Consider the following 16,066-nt stretch of genomic DNA (forward strand, 5'->3'; position numbering starts at 1 on the left):
TAAATACAATACATATTTTAAACATAATCATCTTTGTCATCACAGTACTTTATAACAGTCTCTGCATTCAGGCATGCACAGAGACACATTAACTATGCTTAGCTTTTGAGACAGATGAAGTGTCACAATATATTCCAATGTATATAATTGTATTATGCTTATATCATACTGTACAACACAATAAAGCCAGCGGCTTGTTGTTCACATGTAGGCTACTGTATGACTAGGCTATGTGCAATCTCTTACATGTAGTTACTTTATCAGCTGAAGCTCTATAATTCAGCATTATGAAAATGTGTTTCTCTTCAACAAACTGAGACAGCAACACTTTTTAGTTAAATGTGTGTGTGTTAAATGGGTGTGTGTGTGTTAAATGTGTGTGTGTTAAATGTGTGTGTGTGTGTGTGTTAAATGTGTGTCAGGGCTGCGAGTGGCCGGCGGGCGGGGGACGAGTAGCTCTGTAATTAAAATCAGGTGTGTTTGGAGGAATGTGAGCTAAAGTATGGGAATCAAACAGGTGAATGAAATCTACTAAAACTGGAACTGTACGTACAAAAGCGCTAGGGACGTGTCACAGGTCCATTTGGTTACAGTCCCAGAGTTAAATTAACACCTGTAAATGAACACTGGAGGGGTCCCTGTGTATATCTGTTGTATGCAGTTCGGCCCGGGAAATACAGTATGTGACAAACTGTGAGCCCAACATTTTAATGAACAGCAGCAGCTGCCCCTTTTTCTCTTCATTAAATATTATTGGCTATAATTCATGAACAACAATTCTACCTTTTCACAGCAGTTGGGCTCATTCTGTTTTTCAAAGTGACTGTCCCACTCAGCAGTTATTGATTGGATTTAACATATTAATTTGGAATGAGCAATGCCTTTGATGTGAGGACGAGAGGTGTGCTGATTAGACAGACTGACAGCTGCCGCAGCACTTCATTTAGCCTGCTTTATCCTGTTGGATTCATTCAACATATATGCTTCATATAGCCTACATATAGCCTGTTGCTGGCCGCCACAGAATCTAATTATTAGGCTAATATATAAACAAGAGGCTTCAGGGGGAAATGATCGATCGCTTTGTAACTCCAAGTAAGTTTCAATCACTTTGGTTTATGAACAAAGGCTTTGATCTGAAATGGTAGTTGATAGCCTACTGGACACATGGTAATCCACACGGCAGTAGAAAACATTTAGCCTCCCTCCCGAAAGACTGTTGACTTTATTATTTATTTACTGTAGCTCCAGCACTGTCTCATCAGAGGCAGGCTGTCTGTCTGTCTGTCTGTCTGCTTCGCTCTCTCACTCTGTCTCTCGGTCTCTCTCTCTCTCTCTCTCTACGGCTTTGAGAGACAAGTCAGAAAGTGAGAAAGAGAAACAGACAGAAAGCGAGAGAAGTAAATGTAGGCTACATTTCAAGTTTTGCAATTTGATTATTGGCTGATGATAACTGGCACAAGGACTTAATAATCAGACTTTGAAGACATCCCTTCAGATTTACGCTCAAGACCGGGTATCATGCATCCTGCAGTGCGCCACGCTACAAAGCATTTTAACCGTACGACCACCACATTCCCAGTGGGTGCTCGCTGTCTCCCGTGGGTGCTCACATTACCCGAGCACCCACAAGGAAAAAAACAAACACGAAACCCTCTTAAATAAAAAACTAACAGTCTCTAAATCTACAAAGTAACTACAGTAGTTGCTAAAGCTGTCAAATATAGTAGTGAAGTAAAAAGTACAATATTTGTGAGAGATGTAGAGTAGTGGAGTAGAAATATAAAGTACCTCAAAATTGTACTAACTACAGTACTTGAGTCAATGTACTTTCCCCCACTGACTATATTTCCTAATAAGCAGATGGGGGTAGAGTAGACAAAAACTGTACTCAAGTATTGTTACTTTAATAATAATGACTAAAGTAGAAGTAAACGTCGCCATCCAAATAGTTCTTTCAGTAAGTATCTAGTAGAAAGGATACTCAAGTACAGTTACTTTTTATGATCAGATTTAATGTTTAAATAATGAGAGCAGAATTAATGTAATAAAAATGTACAAGATATGAATGTGTAACTGCATGTCCAATAGAAATAAACAAAATATTGAATAGAATTATGCAAATTCAAATATGACCTAAACCTATCCCTTTAACCACTTTCAACCTGGAGGAGTCACTATGTTGGGCATGTCATTATAGGCAAAACCTTTCAAAAATAACAAATAGCATATCTATTTCACTCAGTCTGGCCTGTGCCCTGAGATGAGTTTGACACCCCTGATTTAAACCTATATCAACACTTGTTTCATTTGAGAGAAGCTACCATTAAGTCATTGGCCGCCATTATCGCATTAATGCGATCTAATAAATAGCGCGCCTGGCCGCCAGGATCGCATTAATGCGATCTATGGTCTTTATTGATCTTTATGCTCTGATCACGCTATTCTGTTATGAATCAGGCTAAGTTTCAGGTTCCACTTACTTCAACCACCACTGCATCCGGTTTCATGACTTGGGTTCCGTTTCCGGTTTTACATTTTTCCCCCCAGTCATTTTCGACCATAATAGGGAAACAAACGGTTTTTCACACGCTATGAAAAACGATCGGAGACCTCCCCTCCTATAATCTACGGTCTGGGTGACGAACAGTCATCCCCGTTGTGTATCACATCGTAATTTTCGCCGATCACAGAATCTGAGACATTTCACTTCCGGTTCATGTGTTTGACTGTGTGAGTGGGTGTGGGGGGGGGGGGCGAGTGTGATCGAGAGGCGATCAAGCTGGTATGTGCTGCTCTCTAGTGGTGGAACGATCAAAACGATTCAACTGTCCAGCTAGACTTTCTATATGTGAATTAACAAAATAACGAAACAAAAAAACACGAAAATCGCTGGCAAGGGCTGCTATGAACGAGGTTTTAACTCTGGCAGTCAATGAGTTAATTAAAGTACTTCTGTTTTGTGTGCTCTTATAGGCCAGAGGGTTTGCATTCAGAGAGGAAGTGATGAAAGCTTTGAGAAGTAGGTACTCAGTAGCTTGATGAATATATCAACCTTAGTGTATAATTCTAGAATCCTACAGTATGTGGACACCACAGGTAGGCAGGGTTCACCCCAATACTAAGCTGGTAATTTGTAATAAAACCCAGGAAGTAAGATTCTGTATCATTTTGGTTGTAGCAATGTATTAAAGTTGTGCTTATTATCATCTTAATTCACAGTAGGATGTGAATGAAGTAATGTCACATGCTGCTGTGTATATGAGCTGTTCATCTAAATTCATCTGATTTCAAGAATAAAACAGAATACACACTTACACTTCCTTAAGCCTGGTTTCAGCATCTTCTCTCCACCATGTTTGACACTGAGGGTGAAGGAGAGACAAAGTCAGGCCTGTATATTCTACTACTGTAACTAAATAATAGAAACCATGATTGATAACAATGTTCACCATCAAACATTAAACATTGCTATACATCATCACAGTATGATTTCTATACTCTAAACATACTAGAACACATTTGAGTGGCAGCAGGTCTCTCCATACCTGAGAGCCTCCAGTGGTAGAGCAGAGAGTTGATCAGTGTCTCCTAGGTGATTGTAGTTTAAGTCCAACACTTTGAGATGGGAGTTGGATCTCAGAGCTGAGACCAGATAAGAACAACCTTCCTCTGTGACCAGACAGCCTGACAACCTATAGTGCGACACACACACACACACACACACACACACACACACACACACACACACACACACACACACACACACACACACACACACACACACACACACACACACACACACACACACACACACACAATGATGTTAATATTCTAAAGGACATGAACACACCTGCATGTGATGTGATGCTAATGTTCTTTTTTTTTCTTTTTTTACGTTTTGTTTATTCTTTTTTTTTCTTTTACATACTCATATGTAGTACAGACATTTACTGAAGCAAATAGGCAAATAGACAGAGTATCTCCAAACAGTGATACAAATAATTAACAGGATAGACTGTTAATTATATAGGGCGGCTGTGGCTCAGGAGGTAGAGCAGGTCGTCCATTGATCCGTGGGTCGGCGGTTCGAATCCCAACTCCTCCTGTCCACATGTCGAAGTGTCCTTGGGCAAGACACTAAACCCTACATTGCCTCCAATGATTCGGTCGGCGCTAGCTTGCCACCATTGGTGTGTGAATGTGGGAAAAGTGGGGACGCTGGCACCTCCCAATGCCCCCCCCCTGTATGAATGAATGAACCATTGTAAAGCGCTTTGAGTAAGTTTGAGTACTTAGAAAAGCGCCATATAAATGCAATTCATTATTATTATTATTAGACTAATATCAGTAAGAAAAGTGATAAATTGAGTAAGATATAAACAACATCAAAACAAAACAAAAACAAACAGACAACACTCACAAAAGAAAACAACAACAGACAACAAAACAAATACACAACGTAAAATCTCCAAAAACATGTATATATATGGAAAACAGTCCATGGTCTATAAACGCTACATCGAGTTAAGCATAGGTCGTTGAAAGCAATTGTACATGTCAGTGAGGTGATAAGCAGGTATACACCAAGGGTTCATCATACATCAGATTGGTTACTTCCATATATGCAGGTTACAGATTCATTCAGGTTCCGTTGGGGGATCAAGTGCAAGATTGTCAACGTGCGATAGAAAAGGCTGCCATGCCTTATAGAATTTTGAGATAGAGCCACGCAATGTGTATTTAATTTTTTCTAATTTTAAAAAGTATAGTATATCACAAATCCAGCGGGAATGGGAGGGTGAGTATGTTTTCTTCCAATGGGTCAAAATAAGACGTCTCGCCAACAGAGTCACAAAAGCAACAAAGTCTGATTGATATTTGGGCAGAGAAATGGTCTCAGGGAGAACGCCAAAAATGGAGATAATAGGGGATGGATCTATGGGCATCTGTAAAACATCCGAAATAGTATCAAATATAGATGACCAATAGGAGTGTAAGGAAGGACAGGTCCAAAACATAATGGAAAAGATTAGCTGGAGCCTGGTGGCATCTATCGCACGTTGGATCAACATCATTATAAATCCTGGCTAACCTGACCTTGGTCCAGTACACTCGGTGAAAGAATTCACATTGCAATACCCCGTGTTTCGCACATATTGATGAACTATGAACACGATCCATACTGTCTTTCCAGGTTGCGTCAGGAATATCCTCCCCCAAATCTTCGGCCCAAAGGGTTTTATATGCAGTGGTTGATGGTAAATGAAGATCAAATAATGTGGTATAAAGCAAGGATATCTTCCCCTTAAGGGTAACAGGAGCAGATGCTATAAGTGTGTCTACGGGTGAATTAGGTGGAATAGTCGGGAAACGAAACATTTCCTACGAACAAAATCACGGGCTTGCAAATACCGGAAAAAGTGGGTTCTGGGCAGATTATACTTCCTAGAAATCTGTTGAAAAGAAGCAAAGGTGCCACCATCAAACAAATCTCTGACTGACTTAATGACATGATCATACCAGATTTTAAATGCCCGATCTTGTAAGGAGGAAGGAAATAAAGGATTCGCACATAAAGGGGTTATTAATGGGAATAATTGAATACCAAAATGGCGCTTAAACTGAGTCCAAATCTTGAGAGTTGACTTAACTACAACATTGCGGGAAAAATTTTATATTGACGCAATCGTGGGAGCACATACTAAGGCGGTCAGGGATGCAGGGGTACAGGAAGAAGATTCCATAAGCCACCAGTCAGGGGACGAGTTTAAGTCGTAGTCTTGTAGCCAATACAGTATAACTTGAAAATTAGCGGCCCAGTAATAAAATAAAACATTTGGCAGTGCCATTCCACCGAGTTGTTTTGGATTCTCTAAGATAGTCTTGCGCAGCCTTGGCATTTTTTTATTCCAAATAAATTCCGAAATAATGCCATCCAATTTTTTTTTTTAAAGATTTTGCAATAAAAGTCGGGATACATTGAAAAAGATAAAGAAATTTAGGAAGTATATATGATGCTAATGTTCTAAACATACCTGCTACTATATGCTATCTAAACAGTATTATGTACATATATATTCTTTGATTACATTTTTGACCCGTTTCTATACTGTTTCCTTTCTCTCCTGCTCTTATTCTACCTCTATCTCACACAAACAATTGTCACCCTCTTCTTTACACCTGTAAACCTGTGATGTGACAATCCCACACACACTGAGGTCCAATTCCCTCAGGCTGAAGAGAAAAAAGTTATAAAATCATATATTTAATATATATACACATGCACCAGCTGAAATTGCTTGAAAAGGTTAAGGAATACTGACCTGATGGTCTCCAGTTTACAGTCTGGACTCCCCAGTCCACCAGAGAGCTCTTTGACTCCCAAATCCTGTAGATCGTTGTTGCTGAGGTCCAATTCCCTCAGGATGGAGGACTTGGAACTGATAGCAGATGATAACGCCTCACAGCATTTCTCTGATAGGTTACAGCCACTCAGGCTGAAGAGAACAAAGTTATAAAATCATATATTTAATATCATGTAATATAAAGATGACCTTTTATGTTAAATGTATCAAGTTATCAGTTCACCTACAGAGCTCTTTTTGAGGCTTTGACCACTGGCAGCAGCATCAGAAGAGCCTCCTCTGAAGCTTGGTATTTCTTCAAGTCAAACACTAGTTAGTATTAATGTTTATTTGACAGGGACAATACAAAAACAATGTATCAAGTGCTCAGATCCAATAAAACATTTTGTTTGTCTTTATAACTTGATAAATGTTTTGTATTGTCCCTGTCACATAATTATTATTTTTTAATGTTTAAAAATGTTTTAATTCTAATATTAATTTTCATACTCGAATATTATTTTTTTCCCCCATATTCGAGGAACATTCGAAATTCGAATATTAATTTACCAGCCCTAACATGCACAATATATTCCACACACAGACGCGCATTTTCACGCCCAATGTAGCTCGGACACAACTTTCTTTCTACTAACACCGAATCACCTGCTATCTGTAAGCCTACAGCGAGGAGCTATGCCCCGGGTGTGGGAGGTAACGCTAGCTGGAACCTGCGACTCACACTAACTTCATCCTTATATTTTATTACCTTTGCCTTGCAAATTATGTTTCTCAATTGTGTTGATTTTAATATTTTTTTCTATCATATTATATCATTTTAATTGACTGTTGTTGTTTATCCGTATGGATGGCTTTTATCTTGGCATTGTAACCACTTTGTAACATTGTTTTAGAAAAGCGCTATATAATTAAAGTTTATTATTATTATTATAAAAGAAAAGTGGTCAGTCCCGACATTTAAAACAACACTGAACGGAACAGAGATTGATAGTGTAGTATCTGGATACACACATGGACATACATGCATTCAACTGGTTAAGAGAGACACAATACATATACTGAGAGGACAGGAATCACATTCCATCGTGACAGATCCGAATAATTACTGACATCTTGTACACACACACACACACACACACACACACACACACACACACACACACACACACCTCCGTGCACGTACGTACACACTGCATATAAATAGAGAGAAGGACAAAGAAACCGCCTCTTGGTACGCGGCCCCTTCCAATGGCTACACCATGCAGCAAGACTGACTCCTGTACTCCTGTGCTCTTTTTTTATCCCATAAACCAACTTAAGGAACTTGTACTTGTCTGGACCTTCCAACTATGTTTCACACTTGTACAATATACTACAATAGACAGACAGACTGACAGATATAAAGAAGAACAAAAAACTTTAGCTGCCGTTTATGGTTGTAAATATAAATATTTCCATCCCCCCATAGCAATCCACACAGACAGAAGATAAACGAGGGAAGAAAGACAGGCAGACAGAGCTTCCTACAAGCATTCCCCAACTATTAATCATTCTGATTAATGGATGTGTTTGATATTGAAATGGAAGCCTTGTAATGTTATTTAGCCTTTTTTGGAGCATGGTTAAATCAAATAATTTGATTTCATGGTCAGTCACTTCATCCTGGCACTGTATAATAATAGTAGGTCAAATATTAGCCTTCCCAAAAGTCAGGCTCATCCGCCGCCTATGCACACACACGTGCGCAAACACACGTACGCACGCACACACACTTTATTACTTTATGTTAGTCTATGTTTGAGCAAGGTTCCTAATTTTCTTGGATAAGCTGAACTAGTTTATGAAAAGTTCCACTGATTTAAATTGATTTTCTCCTCAGTTCTCTTAGAGGCCAACTCAATCAATCAATTCATCAATTTAACCCTTCCATCCCTATTTTGTTCATTTTTCTAAAATAGCTGATCTACAAGCCCACAACAAATCATGAAGCAACAGGTTGTAGGTCAGCAATTTTTGCTATTTGCTATAGGACTTAAGTGGTTAAATTCTTGTATTTTCTTTCCTATAACAGAAAAAGTATACATTAAATGTGTCCAGTTATCAGTTCACCTACAGAGCTCTATTGGAGGCTTTGATCACTGGCAGCAGCCCCAGAAGAGCCTCCTCTGAAGATTGGTATTTCTTCAGGTCAAACACATCCAGCTCCTTTCCTGTTGACAGCAACATAAAGGCCAGAGCTGACCACTGAGCAGGAGAGAGTTTTTCTGTAGAGAGACTTCCTGAGCTCAGGTACTGTTGGATCTCCTCCTCTAGAGAATCATCATTCATCTCATTCAGACAGTGGAACAGATTGAAGCTTCTCTCTGAAGAGGGATTCTCTCTGATCTTCTCCTTGATGTACTTGACTGTTTTCCGATTGGCCTGTGACTTACGTACTGTATGTCCCAACAGTATTTTTAAAAGAGTCTGATTGGTTTTCACTGAGAGGCCCAGCAGGAAACGGAGGAACAGGTCCCAGTGTCCATTTGGACTCTGTATGGCCTTGTCTACAGCACTCTGGTAGAGGTGGTTTAGCTTGGGTTTGCCTCTAAATAGCTTGGACAGCACAGATGTTGTTTCTGTTGTTTCTGGGTTTGACAGTAGGTTGACACCTGTGTTGATGAAATGTTGAAAGACATAAACAGCAGCCAGAAATTCCTGGACGCTCAGATGGACAAAGCAGAAGACTGTTTCCTTGCTCCACCCACGCTTCATCTCTTGAAACATCTGTGTGAACAGTCCTGAGTAAAATGCTGCATCTTTGACGTCTATGCCACACTCTTTCAGGTCTGATTCATAGAAGATCAGGTTGCCTTTCTCCAGTTGTTCAAACGCCAGTTTCCCCAAAGACAGAATGGCCTTACGATTGTCTGTCTTACAATTAGAATACTTCACATTCTTGTGTTTGGACTGAACATCTATGAAGTGGCTGTACATATTAGTCAAAGTCGTTGGCAGCGCTCCTTTGTTCTTTGTTTTCAACATGACCTCCAGAACTGCAGCACTGATCGAACAGAAGACTGGGATGTGACACATGATGTGAAGGCTTCGTGATGTCTGGATGTGTGAGATGACTGTTTTGGCCTGGTTCTCATCATCACTGAATCTCTTCATGAAGTACTCCTCCTTCTGGGGGTCAGTGAACCCTCTCACCTCTGTCACCCTGTCAACACAATCCTTAGGGATCTGACTGGCTGCTGCAGGTCGTGTGGTTATCCAGATACGAGCAGATGGAAGCAGGTTTCCATTGATGAGATTGGTCAGCAGGAAGTCCACTGAGGTTGGCTTTGTGATATCAGTACATATCTCATTTTTCTCAAATGAGAGAGGAATCCGACACTCATCAAGGCCATCAAAGATGAACGCAACTTTGGACTCTTGTAAGATGCGGATTCCTGCTTCCTTGGTTATACCAAGAAAGTGATGAATAAGCTCTACCAAGCTGTAAATATTGTCCTTCACCAAATTCAGCTCTCGGAAAGTGAATGGAAATATGAAGTCGATATCCTGGCAGGTTTCGTCTTCTGTCCAGTCCAAAGTGTACTTCTGAGTTAAGACTGTTTTACCAATGCCAGCCACTCCCTTTGTCATCACTGTTCTGATCTGATCTTGTCCAGGTAAAGGCATAAAAATGTCTATTAACTTGATTGCTGTTTCTGGTGTTTTCTTAGATGCTGTTTGAATCTGTATGACCTCATGTTCCTTGTTGACCTGTCCACTCTCTCCCTCTGTGATGTAGACCTCTGTGAAAATTTCATTCAGAAGTTTTGGGTTTCCTTGTTTTGTGATCCACTCTAACAAATGCTCAAACTTCTTCTTCAGTTTAGACTTGAGTTGTCGCTTGCACACAGCAGCAAGAGATTCTAAATGACAAAAGAAAAGAGGACATCAGTAAATGCATGATACCGTAAATGTGGTCTTCAAATGAGACCTTGGTAATGCTAAAGTTAAAAGGGGATTGTGTCTGCTGCTGTAGTTGCTGAGCTACGGAAGTCTTCCATTTGATGTCAGATTGTCAAAATCATTGACCAAACATCAATTTAAGAACAGGGCTGTTCTTATGTTGTGTGATTAATCACTAGTATTCACAATTAATCACATTGAATTACAATTATCAACACATCAATCACACATTTCTGTTGACTAACATTAGTGGATTAAACACCACAATGTTTGCCTGTCAAGCGATAATTCGAATCATAATATTAGTCATATTGATGTGACTGCTATTGTGATTACTTAGGTATATTGTGATATATTAGGTACTGTTACTATGGCTGCGTGTGCGTGAGCGCGTGTGCACACACACACACACACACACACACACACACACACACACACACACACACACACACACACACACACACACACACACACACACACACAGTATAACCTCAGACAGCTAAATTTTACCCCCACAACTTTGCTAGCATTTTTCTGTCTATGGTATGGAAACGCCAAGGTTTCCATACCAACAAATGACAAGAAATAACAGACTCGTGAAAGCCCCGTAAAGCTCATGCCAAGCAAGCAGTGGAGGGAGAAGGTTCTTAGGAAGAGCTTTCAGGATGCTAAATGCACAGAAACAGCAAGGAGGTGTTGTTACTTGACAGCTGATAGCAGGAAGGTGCAGCAACAGGTGACAATCAAGAGTGATCGTAATATTAGGACTTTTTGAAAGGACAACGCAAAAATTACCTGGGGACTTGTTTCCATTGTGGTCCTACATATTCAATTCATCAACTGAGAATTAAACGAAGTAGAAGTCAAGATGGAAAAGACAGCAATGTCTCTAATTAAAACAACATTTAGCACTACAGTGACATGATTAAACTCTGAACACATTTAGACCGGGAACCCCTATACGTAACTATAACTTTCAATCCGGGAATCCCTTTTGGGGTTCTTGTTGCTATGTACAGTATATAGCAACATAATTGTTTTGTCATTTTTTTATAAATATTTGAAGTGTTTCAGAAAACTTAGGTCAGGATTTAGAAGGCGTTTTTAGAATGGGCCTCAGGTCTAAATGGGTTAAACTCAGACACAGACTGAGAAGCAGTGAACAGGACAGACTGTGAATCTAACAATTACAGCATGAAATAAGCAGCTCAGTCATAAGGAGAATGTTGTCAGTCAATAGTTGTTTTAGGAAGGAGCTCCTCTGTCTCCAACATAATTCAGGAGAGATCAAGAGATAATGCCACAGAACAAAATACAAACATATCTGTGGGGGGGGGGTGGAGAAGAGGGAAAGTGAGGGGTGAAAGAATGATATAAAGAGACAAAGATAAGCAAATAAAAATAATTAAGAAATATCAGTTAAAAGAATGACATAAACCATAGACAGGTATACAGAAGAGAAACAGACATACCATGTGATGACTCACTGTTCACGTTTGATGTTGGATCATCTGTCATTCGTGGAATTTCTATGACACACACACACACACACACACACACACACACACACACACACACACACACACACACACACACTTTATTTACATGAACAAATGAGAGGCTGTTCTCTGGGTGTGATAATTGGAGCTCTGAATCCAGGAGAAATACAGTGAATTTTAAAAAGGAAAACACAGATGGAGAAATGTCCGTTTAGCAGACCAGTCTTCATGTGGAGGTCTGAGCACAGGACCTGTCCTCCTAAGCTGAGCTCCTGCCTTCACAGTACGTGTTTTCCTTTTTAAAATTCACTGTATTTCTCTTGGATTGGATTCTTGGAGGAGATTTGATTGCGGGGATTACTTCATTGATTCCTGCACGTTTAAGACTTACAATGTGGAAGATTCCCGTACACATTCATAGCCATGTGTTAATAATATTCATCAATGTGAATGCTGAAGGACTGGATGGAAGCGGCGCTGTTTTCCAACGATGCAATCAGCTGTGTCTCCTTCTCTCTCCCCCTCCTCTGGCTAATGTTTACACGTATTTAAACTTCATTGTACGGCGGTGTCGCGCACCAAAATGATTAGATCTACAAGCTTGCGACGCACTGCGAGCTTGTAGATCATCTATTTTTGGCGTGCAGCACTGTCGTACAACGAAGTATATCAGTAAAAATGTAAGGATCTAGTGAAGTTCAACAGTTTTATTCACCCCCACAATGAAGGTACAATGAATGGCGTGAAAGACTTTATATTTTGCTTATTGAAGATGCACTTAAGTACATACAAACAGTATGACTATTTAAGTCTGCAAAGATGTGTTAATTAGCAGGAACATGGCACACATGGAACATGGCACAAGTGAAAGCAGTGCTCTGTTGATATAATTTAGTGTTAAGTTTTGGTATTCATTCTGAGATGTACATAATTTACAGTAGGTGAATAAGGAGGACGCATTTCATTTTGATTAAAAAATGTGTACATTAGCAGTAATGCACACACAGTAGCACAACATGAATGTGTGTCTTATGTTTATGTGACAGTGCAATAACAATATTTTTGTCACTAAACTATCACTGTCACTAATGTGTCACTGGAATTTATTTCATATCTTAATAATATACTACTAATAATAATTATAATAATATAAATAATAATATTTATTATTATTATTATTCATCGTGATGAATAATCGAGATCTCAATATTGATCAAAATAATCGGGAATATTATTTTGGCCATAATCATTGCAGCCCTATATGTGATGCATATTTTTTATCAAATACGGTAAATGCACGAAAAGCACTTATGTTTTATGAAAGCGATCTACAATTAATTCTGAATGCTGATGTTGTTTTTTTGTTGTCACACTTGAGGTGGCTGCAGCAAAATAAGAAATAGGTAGAAAAAGATTGTAAGATGACTATAGTCACTTCTGCATGTTATAGATAGAAACCATCAGGACTTACCTTCATTTTCTTCATCAGATGCATCATACGTTGTGACCACTGAGTTGAGAGGAAAAGATCAGTTTCACTTCACATGATTACAGTCAATTATGAAATCAACACCAGCTTCAGGCTCATTTATGTTCTATTTTTCTGTTGTTTTTGCCAAGTGAGGAGATTACCCAGATGTTGGCAGTGAACTGTCAGATATACCAGCCACTGAAAGGTCACTTCACACTATTTTAGAACTCTGTTTTATTGCAGTGATGTCAGTCCGGGGCCCGTGTTGATCAAGCCTCTCATGAGGTTTTTACATACAGTAGTAGGAGCATGTTGTCAATATTCATTTGTTAGGATGAAGCTCCTGTCTCCACCAGAATGTACGAGAGCTCAAGAGCTGATCTAACATGTTAGGAGTAGTTCCCAGCAGATGTGTTCACATTCTGAGGAAGGACAGATGTGCTGCATGGGAAAACTTATAACACTTATATTAACACAAACGTATCAAAATATATCGTTTGGATAGAAATGTAATAATTTTTTGTGATTAACCTTCTATGACAGGATAATTCAGGTTTCTTGTTGTCACCTAACTTGTTGTCACAACAGTAACCCTGCTATACTATTTCATAGTAAATATTCAAAGTAATGCTAAATTGAAGGCCAGTTATGTCTGCTTCCCACATCTCTGCTATGACTGCAGCACCTAGACGTATCATACGCACATAAATACATGCACATCCGTAAGCACACACGCTATTCAATCAGTCTGCCTAGAATGTGAATAAAGTATATTATTACAACAGAATTGTACATCATCATACTATGAAGAGGGAAAGGAAATTCTTTAGATCATCTTTTTAAAATGCCATACAAATATTATAGATGCATCTTATATCTTATTAGGTGCAGTATTATTTTTCCTCTAAAAGCCACTGTCACACACCTGGGGTCTGATAATACACATTAATTCATTTCCCCACCAGCCAACTTTATGTATCCTAACAGACTTGGTACCACACAAGTTGGGAACGATGTACGTCAGGAACGATGAAAATAGGAGGCAGTCTAAAAGAGGGTCTTTTCAGGGCTAATCTCACAAACACCTGGACTGATCAGTGTCACATTTCTTATGCCTGCTGCCAGTAGGGCAAGGAAATACCTTCCACATTTCCTTCACTTATTATGAATATTATTTCATGTTTTAGAACTTAAGTTTTATGCGATGTGAGAGTACGGACTAGCCAACACCAACTCAGGACTCCTGAATCGCTGCCCTTCACACCCTCCTGTCAAGCATCAGGGTCTTTAACTCTGCAGTGTTGTTTGGTCCACTGTTGGGCCTCAGTGTCTATGCAGGTGATGCACCTCTTTCCTTTTCTGGCAGTGTCCTGGGTTGGCTCCCATGTTAGTTAGTTAGTGTTGTACTATGGGGGTTGAATTGTGCTGAAACTTTACCCAAATAGGGAGATGATTGATGTCATAGTACTGATGTCATAGTCTGGCCACATTGTAACCATGCTGTTATTGCATGGTAACCATGCCTCCGGCGGAGAGTATGTTTTCGCTTCGTCCCGCTGTGTGTCCCCCCCCCTCCTAGCCAAGCTAACATTGGTCAAGCTCCACGTGACACGTGACAATATGTTGACACCAATGCTTTTGATTAGCTAGAGGGACGCATGACGAAATAAAATCCTATTAATATGTGTGTCACTTCAAAAAGCCAATGTTTTTGAAGTGAGGTAAGACAGGATCAATCAGTCTTGATTGGAACAGTACCTTCCAGTACAAATCACCCGTCCGTGCGTGTGTGTGTCCCTCTGAGAACACCTAACATTGGTCAGTTTCACGTGACATCACAATATGTAATATAAATATATAAATAGCTTAGACAGGAGAGGCTGAGATCACACAATGAAACTATCTCCCATTACGCAAACTGAAGAAGCAGCAAATCAGCATCTGAAACCTGATGAAGAAGCAAAGGCGCAGAAGGCCAAAGCTAAGAAACAGAGAGAAAGAACACTAAACAGAGACAAAGAATCCCTAAATGACAAAAAACAAAGACGAGCCACAAATGCTGACAACATGACACAGCAAAGATTGCTACAATCTCTGGAAGAAAAAGTACAAGAGTCTGTAAAGAACATCGAAAGGAAAAGAAGGCACTGGTCACAGTATTCAAGTAATGAAAGACAACATCAACAAGCACATAACACCAGTAAGAAGAGACGCTACAGATCACAAGAACTAGAAGTTGATGAAGCTGCTGCCGCATTCTTAAAGAAAGTGGACCAAATTATGTCTGTTTCTCCTGTGAACGAATGCTCTACAGAGAATCAGTGGCAGAGTTAAAACCTGCAAAGTACACAGCAACGATAGATATTGTAAGTCTCCTGGACAAAGACCCAACTGCGGGTCTGCTGGCGGAGACTTGTGCTCCGAGGAGCACATTTTCTAGTTTAGACTTTATCTTGTTTAGTCAAACTTTCAGTGTGATTCCTACAAGTCTGAGATGCTAAATGAATACAGGCCCTGGATGTGATTCATTTTCTTAACCAACAGTTCTGACAGTGATACATGAATAAATACATTTGCCTACCAGTTCAGATTAAGTATAATTTGATGTGGAAGTTCAAATCATAAACCTAAACAACCACTGCAGGTGTCCATTAAAAAGAACCAGGAGACCTGGTACTGCCAGACCCCTAGTGGTTGAAATCTGAATGGCCGGGCTTCGCATGACGTGTGTCCCTTCTATGTCCCTTCTATGACGAAAGAGGGACAGACTTTTTTGGCTAGGGCCG

The 16,066-nt window shown here is 39.7% G+C and overlaps 1 protein-coding gene across 1 annotated transcript in view; it reads right to left on the minus strand.

Moving 5' to 3' along the window:
* LOC308080254 (NACHT, LRR and PYD domains-containing protein 3-like) overlaps nt 1-16,066 on the minus strand; it is a 64,899-nt gene that overhangs the window by 33,365 nt on the left and 15,468 nt on the right. Inside the window, exons 8-13 of the mRNA XM_080422030.1 lie at nt 13,281-13,319; nt 11,783-11,839; nt 8,482-10,270; nt 6,327-6,500; nt 3,549-3,695; nt 3,319-3,365 (exon numbers count right to left, since the gene is read on the minus strand). Coding sequence (XP_080278156.1) covers nt 3,319-3,365; nt 3,549-3,695; nt 6,327-6,500; nt 8,482-10,270; nt 11,783-11,839; nt 13,281-13,319 — 2,253 coding nt within the window. The remainder of the gene's footprint in view (nt 1-3,318; nt 3,366-3,548; nt 3,696-6,326; nt 6,501-8,481; nt 10,271-11,782; nt 11,840-13,280; nt 13,320-16,066) is intronic.

The sequence above is a fragment of the Gymnoscopelus braueri genome (genome assembly GCF_963280865.1).
Source record: "Gymnoscopelus braueri genome assembly, chromosome: 24".
In the NCBI taxonomy this organism is placed as follows: Eukaryota; Metazoa; Chordata; class Actinopteri; order Myctophiformes; family Myctophidae; genus Gymnoscopelus; species Gymnoscopelus braueri.